General features: G+C 41.5%; 1 protein-coding gene across 2 annotated transcripts in view; it reads right to left on the bottom strand.

Annotated features, from left to right (window-relative positions):
- The window catches only part of NBAS (NBAS subunit of NRZ tethering complex), a 352,219-nt gene that overhangs the window by 161,550 nt on the left and 178,347 nt on the right, over window positions 1-12,322 (bottom strand). Inside the window, exons 32-33 of one of the 2 annotated variants that reach the window (XM_038758591.1) lie at window positions 8,320-8,433; window positions 625-738 (exon numbers count right to left, since the gene is read on the bottom strand). In XM_038758591.1, coding sequence (XP_038614519.1) covers window positions 625-738; window positions 8,320-8,433 — 228 coding nt within the window. The remainder of the gene's footprint in view (window positions 1-624; window positions 739-8,319; window positions 8,434-12,322) is intronic. The other variant, XM_038758650.1, reaches the window with a different exon arrangement.

Genomic DNA, 12,322 nt, shown 5'->3' with positions numbered 1-12,322 from the left:
TTGACCACAGCCCTGAGTATTTGATGTCCCATTAGTTCTGCATACATATTTGAAAAATAGTCATATAGCACAAATATTTACTGTTGAAATATGGCTTTAAATTATACAGCCTCTTGCCATATAAGAGGAGATTAGATTCCCTTCCAGGTAAACACATTTTTAAAAATAATTTCTAAAGTCAAATTTAAAGTAAATCTTTAAAGTCCAGCTTTCTTTTCATTATTATTAGACCACATATATTCCAAGATACACACAGTTTATATAACTAATATGCTATATAAAACACTTTTTGAAGGTGTTTTAAATGGTATTTGTTAAGCACTTACAATGAGCCAGCCTCTGTACTAGGCACTGGAAAATACCCAAGATAATCGGGTTAGACAGAGTCCCTGTCACACATAGAGCTCACAGTCTTAGTCCCTGTTTTACAGATAAGGAAACTGAGGCACAGAGAAGTTAAGCGACTTGCCCAGGTTCACCTAGCATATAAGTGGTAGACAAGTTTCAAAACCAAAATGCGACTGGCTTAACAGTAGACTACTTAAATTTTACGCTGGGCGATTTACAACATTGAGGGTGAAAAAGATGGCATGTAAAGGGATTTTCAAACTGCTCATCCTTTACCTGTGGCCATCAGCTCTTGACAGTGCATATTGGCTGCTTTATAGTCCAGGAAATGAAGAGCTTGTTCCACTAAAAGGATCAAAACCTGCCCCTTCCTTTCCGCTTGATCGTCTTCTAGAAGTAGAGACAAATAATTTAGAAATTATCGTAAGGTCACGCGGCACATGCATTAAATTGTATTTCAGAATAATAATGTGAAGACAGAAAAACACAATGAGATACATTAAAAAAACAGAATAGACAATGTCACCCTTGGCCTCACCACTGTTATCAGTCTCATTCTGCAGGGGTGAAACCAACGGCTGGAAAATTCCCGTGGGCAAGACTATTTCTGATTTTGTACCTGATTTAAGCAAGTCAAACCTGTTGTTCCCCCCAGCCCTAAGACTTCCAACACCATGGGGGACAAGTGGGGACTGTAGTAAGTGCTTGGCACAGAATAACCACTTCAAAAATACCACAATTATAACCCTTATTGATTTGCGGGACCGTAAGTGAAAGACTCACTTTCCCCATCTGAGTCTGGTAGACAGTAAGCGCTTAACAAATAAGTCAATTATTATTATTAAAAGGAACACAGTATTATCCAGCTCACCCTACCTCAAAGGGATATTTTGAGGGGAACAGGAGAGAGTTGGCGTGAAAGCTTATTTGAAAAATAAAAGCACACACTCTTCAAAGTTACCGTGTTGCAAGGAGTTTGGAGCCATCCTAGGGCAAGGTGATGGCAGGCCCAGGAATCCTGGGCAGAGCAGACTGAGGATAACTAAGAGTCATCCCATTTAAGAGTGGCTGTTGAAAAATTAATCAATCAGTGGCATTTATCGAGGGCACGTTGTGTGTAGAGAAAGTCCAACACAACAGAGTTGGCAGATATGCTCCCTGCCCACAAGAAGCTTGGAAGGGTGAGATCCATGGCATCTGCCTCACTGCAGAATTAGACTTAATTAATGGGATCAGACTTCTAATGGGGTTGTAAATTTGAGAACGATTAGAAATAATAAAGTGATCACCTTGAGATCGAGACTGTAAGGACCTGAGGACAAAAAGTCCATCTACCAACTCTTTTAAACTCGCCCAATCACTTAGTTCAGTACTCGGCACACAGTAAACACTAAATAAATCCTGTTCATTGATTGATAACGCAATGGACTATATTGGACTGATGTTTATTGATTTGGTCTTCATCAGATATTACACTGATTCCGTAATGACAAGGACTGCAACTCTGCGCAACTCATCTGTAGACTAGACTGTAGCCACTGGCCTCTAAGCTTACAATCAATCAATCGTATTTATTGAGCGCCTACTGTGTGCAGAGCACTGTACTAAGCGCTTGGGAAGTCCAAGTTGGCAACATATAGAGACAGTCCCTACCCCACAGTGGGCTCACAGTCTAAAAGGGGGAGACGGTGGGCAGGGAACCTATCTACCACTTCTGATGTATTGTACTCTCCCAAAGTGCTCGGTACAGTGCTCTCCAATCAATCGTATCAATTGAGCACTCACTTGTGCAGAGCACAGTACTTAGCCCTTGGGAGAGGACAATATAACAGAGTTGGTAGACAAGTTCCCTGCCACATAATGATCTTACAATCTAGAGAGTAAGACGGACATTAATAAAAATAAATCACAGGTATGTATATAAACGATGTTGGGCTGAGGGAAGGGCGAATAAATAATAATAATAATGGCATTTATTAAGCGCTTACTATGTGTAAAGCACTGTTCTAAGCGCTGGGGAGGTTACAAGGTGATCAGGTTGTCCCACAAGGGGCTCGCAGTCTTCATCCCCATTTTACAGATGAGGGAACTGAGGCCCAGAGAAGTGAGGTGACTTGCCCAAAGTCACACAGCTGACATTTGGTGGAGCCGGGATTTGAACCCATGACCTCTGACTCCAAAGCCCGGGCTGTTCTCCACTGAGCCACACTGCTTTTCAGAGTATAAGGGTGACAGAAAAGGGAGTGGGAGAAGAGGAAATGGGGGCTCAGTCGGGGAAGGCCTCTTGGAGGAGATGTGCCTTTAAAAATAGAGAATAACAGAGAAGCAGCATGGCTTAGTGGAAGGAACATGGGCTTGGGAGTCAGAGGTCATGGGTTCTAATCCCAACTCTGCCACTTATCAACTGAGTGACTTAGGGAAAGTCACTTAACTTCTCTGTGCCACAATTACCTCACCTATAAAATGGGAATTAAGACTGTGAGCTCCATGTGGGACAACCTGATTACCTTGTATCTACCCCAGTGCTTAGAACAGTGCTTGACACATAGTAAGCATGTAATAAATATCATTATTAATCAATCAATCAATCAATCGTATTTACGGAGCACTTACTGTGTGCAGAGCACTGTACTAAGCGCTTGGAAAGTACTAATAAGGTTTTGGGGGGGGAGTGACTGGCTCTCAAATATGAAGAAGCAGCATGACCTAGTGGAAACGGCATTAGTCTGGGAATCAGAAGGACTTGGTTCCAAATGCAGCTCCGCCACTTGTCTGCTGTGTGACCCTGGGCAAATCACGTAACTTTTCTGTGCCTCAGTTACCTCATCTGTAAAGTGGGAATTAAAAATTTGAGTGCCGTGTGGGACATGGACTGGATCCAACCTGATTAGCTTGCATCTACCCCAGTGCTTAGAACAGTGGCTGGCACATAGTAAGTGCTTAACAAATACCAGTGCTTAGAACAGTGCTCCAGCGCTTAGAACTGTGCTTGGCACATAGTAAGAGCTTAACAAATGCCACAATTATTAAATACCATTTCCCAAAAAAAAAAAAAAAAGAGGAGGGAGGGCGTTTCAGGCCAGAGGCAGGACGTGGGTGGGAGTTCAGTGGCGAGATAGATGGAGTTCACGATACAGTGGGAAGATTGGCATTAGAGGAGTGAAATGTGTCAGTTGGGTTGTAGTACAATCAATCAATCAATCATATTTATTGAGCACTTACTGTGTGCAGAGCACTGTACTAAGCGCTTGGGAAGTACAAGTTGGCAACATATAGAGACAGTCCCTACCCAACAGCGGACTCACAGTCTAAAAGGGGGAGACAGAGAAGTGAGGTGAGGTTGGCGGAGACAAGATGATCGAGTGCTTTAAAGCTGATGGTAAGGAGTTTCTGTTTGATGTGGAGGTGAACTGGCAACTACTGGAGGTTCTTGAGGAGTAGGGAAGACATGGACTCAGTGGTTTTGTAGAAAAATGATCCAGGCAGGATAGTCTAATATGGGCTGGAGTGGGGTGAGACAGGAGGGAGGGAGGTTAGCAAGGAGACTGATGCAGTAACCAAGGAAGGATAGAATAAATGCTTGAATTAACACAGTAGCATTGAATATGTGGACTGAATGAAAGACGTGTCAAGGATAACACCAAGAATACGGGCTTGTGAGACAGGAAGGATGGTGGTGCTGTCTACAGTGATGAGAAAATCAGGGGAAGGACAGGGTTTAGATGGGAAGATGAGGAGTTCTGTTTTGGGACACAGAACTGCTCATTACACATTTACTTGAGGTGCTACATGCTTTGTAGAGAAAATCTTTTTATGCCCCACATCATCAGTCATTTGCAGCTTACAGCCAAGAAAAAATTCCACCATTTGAGCAGCACGAATTTGGAAAATCCTAGATAGTGCCATCCAAAGACCTATCAGCACGGCCAGCACGGCTTTTGGAAAGCTGGAGCATTGGCTTGGGAAGGAAAGAGGAATTAGCCTGGAGACCAATATGGATATCAGCTGTGTTGCTGTCATAACATTACTGAGGCATGGACACCATATCGATGGCATATGAAACAACTTGTGCAGTTCCATTTGTGCTGTCTGAAATAGACTGTCAAACTTAAAATCACAGGATCTCATTCCAAACGCTGAGATCCTACAGTATTGCATGATCAATCATCAATCAGTGGTACTTACTGAGTGCTTATTGTGTGCAGAGCACTGTATTAAGCACTTGGGGGATTAAAATACAACAGAACTGGTGTATACATGTTCCCTTCTCACACATAGCTCACAGTCCAGACGATCACACATACTGGTAGGTGATGATGATGATCAGGGTAAGACTGTATTTATGCGGTCATCAATCAATCAATCACATTTATTGAGCACTTACTGTGTGCGGACCACTGTACTATGAGCTTGGGAGAGTAGGGTATAACAATATAAAAGAAACATTCCACAATGAGCTGACCATCTAGAAGACAGGTTTAGAGTCTAGAGGATGAGCTTACAGTACAAATATTGTATCAAAGGGTGCCCAAATCAATCTTTTATGGGAGCTCAGAACTGGGACATGTTTCAGAAGCAGCGGGTGGAAAACTACTGAAGACTAATAATAAACCACTCCCCCTTTATCACTTGTGCTTGGGAACAGGCAGCATGAGATATACGTTGCTGAGGAAAGCTCTAACCAATTCAGTCTTTTGAGGACAAACCCATTTTGGGGGCAATTGAAGAAACATCCTAGGTCAGGTGAGAGATGTTTCCAAGCGCTACACAGCAACCAGTGCTAATCTTCATAATAATAATAATAACAATAATAATAATAATGGTATTTGTTAAGCACTTACTATGTGCCAAGCACTGTTCTTAGCGCCGGCGTAGATATAAGGTTATCAGATTGTCTAACGTGGGGCTCACAGTCTTAATCCCCATTTTACAGATGAAGTAACTGAGACAGAGAGAAGTTAAGTGACTCGCCCAAAGTCACACAGCTGACAAGTGGCGGAGTCGGGATTAGAACCCATGACCTCTGACTCCCAAGCCTGTGCTCTTTCCAATGAGCCACGCTGATTCTCTCTCCATGTGCGTGGTCCCTGATTGGTGTGAGCCTCAAGATACGTCCTGTATAACTCCCCTCGTAACTCAACAGAAAGTGGTAAGGCTGAGGCTTACTGGTCAATTTTAACAGTACACTCCATCATTGAAATGTAGAAGACCAAGAGGTAAAAAGTACATAATTCGTGACTTTGAAGACAATAGGAAAATAGAATAGACAACTGATTATAGAGATAAAATTGAAGCAAGTAGCTCTAATTTGGCTATGTTTCAGATGGTGGAATGTTATCATTTGGAGACACACAATGAGGCACAACAATGTTGCTGTTCCTTATAACACAACAGGCTCCCAGATCTCTCTTGGGCCTCGGTGTTTTCCTTTAACACACTGCTAAGCAAGATCAGACAGAAAGAAAAGCTACCATTAAAGGAGGGTAGTCAAAAGAGGAGTGATTTGGGGTGTGTTGTACAACCCTCCACACTCGACTAAAACATGTTTTACATAACCATCTGTGCACAAAATCTTACATTTCACCACCACCATTCTTTTCCTAACCTACTGTATACACCACTCACCTAATGTGAGACCTGCGACAGGTCACTTAACCCCTCTGAGCCTCATTTTTCCTCATCTGTAAAATGAGGATAAAAATATGTGTTCTCCTGACTCAGACCGTGTACTCCACGTGGAATGGAGAGTTGATATGACTCTTGCAATACCTATCAATTATATTTATTGAGCGATTACTTTGTGCAGAGCACTGTACAACACTTGGGAGAGTACAACGTAACGGAGTTGGTAGACACGTTCCCTGCCTGCAGAAATTACAGACTAGAGAGGGATAGTGGCACTAATATAAATAAATTGAGGATCTGTATGTAAATACTGTGGGGCTGTGACTGGGGTGAATGCAGGGTGCAAAACCATTCATTCATTCATTCCATCATATTTATTGAGCGCTTACTGTGTGCAGAGCACTGTACTAATCAATCAATCGTATTTATTGAGCACTTACTGTGTGCAGAGCACTGTACTAAGCGCTTGGGAAGTACAATAAGCGCTTGGGAATTACATGTTGGCAACATATAGAGATGGTCCCTACCCAACAATGGGCTCACAGTCTAGAAGGGGGAGACAGACAACAAAACAAAACATGTGGACAAGTGTCAAGTCATCAGAACAGAATTAAAGCTAAATGCACATCATTAACAAAATAAATAGAATAGTAAATATGTACAAGTAAAATCAATAGAGGGATAAATCTGTACAACCATATATACAGGTGCTGTGGGGAGGGGAAGGAGGTAAGGCGGGGAGGATGGGGAGGAGGAGAGGATAAAGGGGGCTCGGTCTGGGAAGGCTTCTTGGAGGAGGTGAGCTCTCAAGGGTGACATGGAGGGGAGAGGGAGTAGGTGAAATGAGGGCTTAGTTGGGGGGCTTCTTGGAGAAGACGTGTTTTTTAATAAAGCTTTGAAGGCTGGGGAAGGGGATGATCTGACAGATAGGAAGATATCTATCCGTGTGTTTATAACAGTCACACAATACACACTTAGTAATTTCATTATCCTTATTGCTTTTTTCCCCTCATTCTTCTATTTTACGTATTTATCTATGGTAGTATGGACAGCAAATGAAAACATGTTTAAGGTATTGATGTATACTTCATGTATACCATGGGTTTGCATTTCTCCAACACACACTTAATAATAATAATGATAACAATTCTAATATTTGTTAAGCATTTACTGTGTGTGAGGCACTGTACTAAGCACTGGGGTGGATACAAGCAAATCGGGTTGGACACAGTCCCTGTCCCGCATAGGACTCGCAGTTTTATTCCTCATTTTACAGATGAGGTAACTGAAGCACAGAGAAGTGAAGTGCCTTGCCCAGGGTCACACAGAAGACAACTGGCAGAGCCAGGATTAGAACCCATGACCTTCTGAGTCCCAGGCCTGTGCTCTATCCACTAGGCCATGCTGCTTCTCCTAAATCCCATAGTTTCAAATAAACCCTGTCACTAAAGTCCTGTGCCAGCAGTTCCCCATTGTATCAAGGCATAACACCCTGAATAGGTTAAAATTGATGATATTTGTTAAGCGCTCATTATGTGCGAATCACTGTTCTAAGTGCTGGGAGGGATACCAGGTGATCAGGAGGTCCCACGTGGGGTTCACAGTCTTAATCCCCATTTTCCAGATGAGGTAACTGAGGCTCAGAGAAGTGAAGTGACTTGCCCAAGGTCACACGGCAGCCATGTGGCAGAGCCGGGATTAGAACCCATGACCTCTGACTCCCAAGCCCGTGCTCCTTCCACTGAGACACGCTGCTTCTTCTTAACAAAAGCTATCATAAACTAAAAATTACAAATTCAGAAGGGACGAAGCAGAAAATATAACTTTTTCCCCCAAATAGCAAGTAAATTATTCAGCTTCGAAAGCCCTAAAATTTCTAGTTCAAAAGGGTCATGGAATAAATTGGAGTAATATATCACATGCTTTGGTGAAAACATAATAAGAAACAGCACAAGACCAGTAATAAAGGGGGATTTAGGGACATGGTTGAAAGCTCTGAGCACGGATGAAATGATCTCAAATAAAAAGACGAATTTCAGAAAAAAAATTTATAGAAATTAGTATAGAAAATGTGCATGGACATCCAATGCAAGATTTCTACTGTTTTCATGGACCAAGGAAAAACATCACTTACACAAATAAAAATTGTCAAATATAAGCGCTTAGTACAGTGCTCTGCACACAGTAAGCGCTCAATAAATATGATTGAATGAATGAATATCAATCTTCCAGAAGGCTGAAAGCTTTAGTTACATTCTTGAACACACTTTCTGATGATAATTCAAATTCTCTCAAGCGTAACAAAGATAGCATACATTTCAGAGTTCAACATTTACAACAATTTACCTGCAACCCTCAGCAAATTTGCAAGTTCCAGGAGCTTAGCAGATTGCTTGTAGCTTGTCGGGGTCTGCACAATACAATCTTTGATGAGGCTTAGGCGATCAGAGCACAAACGCACTGAAAGAGACACCCATTAAAGCGGTTAATGTAAAAAGGAATATATGGCTTCTTGTTTAGATCGAAAAAGCACAATGAAAAAATATAATTTTACTCTTTTTTTTACATTATTGAGTTACGGCTACGGAATATGCAGAAAAATAAGAGTTTTTAAGGGTACCAACAAGAAAAACAAAGCACAATACTTGTTTTGAAGAACACGGGCGAGGATTTTAGCTCATTAACCTGAATAGATTATAGAGTAAATGTGTTCCACTCAGTCTCAATAGCACAGCAGGTTGAATGTATTCGAAAAATGATTACATTTTTGAAAAGGAGAATAGAAGCACTGAAGGGAGGGGAAAGAAAGGGAGAGGGGGAAAAAAGTGGGCTTTCATGGTCCTAGAGGTAAACTTAGAGAAGTATGCTCTTTTACTTTGGATTTATTATATGTATTGAGCACTTACTGTGTGTACAGTACTATACTAAGCACTTAAGAGTACAATAAAACAGAGTTGATAGTAGTTTAGCAGCAGTGACCTCCTCAAATTTGAAAGTCAGATTTTTCTTTATGAACCACTTTTACACACCGGTCTGTGACATAAAGGCTGGGAAGAGAATACGGGCAGAGTTGAGGGAGAAATGAATACAGAAAGGGGAAAAAAAAAACCCTCTGAAATTTTTTATTCCATTTAGGAAATGAAACATTTGAACTGGATTCTATTTTTCTCCTTCAGAAATATGTGACAGCTAAGGTTTGAATTCTTGCAAACGAAAAGCGCCCTGTAATTTATTAGGCAGACCTAGAATAGTTGCTTCAGCAGTAAGAGCCAATAGATACTATGATGTCAAGAGGAAAATACATTAATTCTGTCCCAGTAATTGCAGAGTCTGATTAAAGCTTATTCCTCATGTTAATTCCGGTAGCTTTTTAGAAGCAACAGATATACTGGATCTACTGTGATGGCAAGAAAAGAAGGATGGGAATAAACAGCATTCCAAGTGATGAGCTGTGTGGGGGAGCAAGAATTGAGGGTTAGCTGTAGTCTAGGTTCATCGCTGAATTTAATGAACTGGAAGAGAAAATAATGAGAATGCCATTCACATTTGTGGATGGTACTCAGTGGGGGTTTCAAACACTAATAAGAGGCATAATTCAAATCAATTTATAGATGGTATTAGGAAGCGAAAATAAAACACTCCTTGGTAATATCATAAAAAAAATCAAAGACAAAAGATTTGGGAGGAAGGAAAGAAGGTTGGGAAAAAAAGGCTGATTGAGACCATCAAATTAGAAAGAAATGTGGGACACAACATGTGAAGTGTGGGACCTGATTATCTTGTACCCCAGTGCTTAGTACAGTGCTTGGCACATAGTAAGCGCTTAACAAATACAACAATTATTATTATTATTATTTCCCTGCTGTTTTATGAAATCATAACTGGAATACAGAATACTCTAATTAAAGAGTTCAGGTATAAGCCAGGTAAAATGAAAATAATTTTAAAGCACCAAAAATAATTATAGAGCAACTAGAAGGATAAATAACAATAAATGAACTTGCAAAATGAATATCATGCTAGATACAGTAAAGTGGTCTAGGGTACAGCAGAGTATTAAAAAAAATGATTGGATCATTATCAAATGTCCTACAGACAATATACACAGAAATAAAGGGAAGGAATGAAGAAACAGAAAACAACCTAAACATCCTGAGAGAAATTTGATTAAGGGGATTGTGGGTTTCTCCCTGTGGGCAGTAATCGCATCAATGAATCAATCAATCATATTTATTGAGCCTTTACTATTTACCAAGCACTGTACCAAGCGCGTAGGAGAGTACAGTATAACAAACACATTTCATGGCTTACAGTCTATAGGGCATTTTACCAAATAATAATAATAATAATAATAATGGCATTTATTAAGCGCTTACTATGTGCAAAGCACTGTTCTAAGCACTGGGGAGGTTACAAGGCGATCAGGTTGTCCCACGGGGGGCTCACGGTCTAAATCCCCATTTTACAGATGAGGGAACTGAGGCCCAGAGAAGTGAAGAGACTTGCCCGAAGTCACACAGCTGACAATTGGCAGAGCTGGGATTTGAACCCATGACCTCTGACTCTACAGCCCGTGTTCTTTCCACTGAGCCACGCTGCTTCTCTGCTATATCTGCTATACTGTACTTTCCCAAGCACTTAGTAATGTGCTCGGCTCGGCACACAGTAAGCACCTAATAAAAAAAACAATTGTTTCAATTATATCTTTAGGAAAGTGTGAAAAAAAGCAGATTGAACAATGACCCCGAAATCATTAGAGGAAAAAAAATCCTTCACTGAAAAAATATAAATATGATAATAAACCTTTTTCCACATCAGCTTTGCCTTGTGTTTTGCCTGATCAATTTTAATTTATCTGATTTCTTCCATGAAACAATATCCACAGTATGAATAATAAACAACAGAATAATGAAATTAGCCCCTTAATTTGCTAAGGATGAGCACTTGGGTAATAGATTTCTAAAATAACAACCTACTTTATATGCATTTCTAATGAGTACAAAAATATCCTGCACTGAAAATCTGCTCGTGTGATTAACCCAGCCAACACTGGGCAGCGGTGACTATAGGCTCAGCACTCAGAGGCTGTTCTGGGCAGCTCTTTTACTGGGAAACTCCCAATCAATAAATCAAGCTATGGAGCTGTCAACTCTTTAAAGCTGCTGATTTTTTCTTGAAACACTCCTAATTCCTGAACATTTTTCACAAGCTACAGCAGAATAGTTGGAGGGATTTCCCCCCCAAACCAGACTCTGCAGCTGTTCTATAAACACACCACTCAAAATATGACTAAGTAAACATGTAAGCACATTGGAATTTTATCTGAAATTTCAAAATTAATTAACATTTTGGGCAGTAGCAGCAGTTTTTGCGCATATTCACCTGAGTTAAGTATAATTACAAATTTTATTTTACCCAGGAAAGCCGTGTGGCCTACTGGATAGAGCTTGGGCTTGGGAGTCAGAAGGAGCTGGGTTCTCTACTTTTCCGCTGTGTGACCTCGGGCAAGTCACTTAGCTTCCCTGGGCCTCAGTTACCTCATCTGTACCCCACTGTACAGATGAGATAACTGAGGCCCAGAGAGGCTAAGTGACTTGCCCGAGGTCCCACAGCAGTCTAGTGGTGTCGCTGGGATTAAAACTCAGGTCCTTTTAACTCCCAGGCGCGTGCTTTATTCACTAGGCCCCGCTGCTTACAGCACCCTACTTGGCCATTATTCTCCTTACTTCAGTCCCCCGGGCCCCATAGGGCAGGGTACACCATCCCAAGATAATCTGGCAAATGGACACCTTGGCGGTAAAGTCAATCAATCAATCGATCCATCATATTTACTGAGCGCTTCCTTAGCGGAGCACTCTACTAGCATGGCCAAGGCTTGGGCCTTTACAGCGACAGAAATCCCAACTCCCAAATGCTTCCCTGACTCTTCTCCTTTATTCCTTGTTCGTCAAAGACTCCTGCACGATGAGCGGGTTCCTCCTTTCTTTCAGTGATGGTACCTGGAAGCAGGAAAGTCCTCTTCCGGTGGTGTGAACAGCAGTATCGATTCCTTCTTGGCATGACAGTTCGCCAGAATCTGCAGGTTCCCTTTTTAAAAAAATCCGCCTCTACGGAGGTAAACAAACCTGGTTTCTCCTCCTTGTGATGAGAAAATGCAGAAACTCTTTGGTGGAGCAATCCTAGTTTGAATGCTGCTGGAGTGAGTGAGCAGTTTCCGAGATGCCCAAATTGCCCGCCCTGGACTGATGCGGGCTGAGCGTGGGTGGCTTGCTAAGCTGCCTGGTTCAGCGGAAAGAGCAAGGGCTTGGGAATCAGAGGTCGTGGATTCTAATCCTGACTCCTATAAGCT

This window comes from Tachyglossus aculeatus, chromosome 1 (genome assembly GCF_015852505.1).
Source record: "Tachyglossus aculeatus isolate mTacAcu1 chromosome 1, mTacAcu1.pri, whole genome shotgun sequence".
Classification (NCBI taxonomy): Eukaryota; Metazoa; Chordata; class Mammalia; order Monotremata; family Tachyglossidae; genus Tachyglossus; species Tachyglossus aculeatus.
Note: the sequence above shows the minus strand (reverse complement) of the source record. Positions and strands in the feature narration are given on the sequence as shown.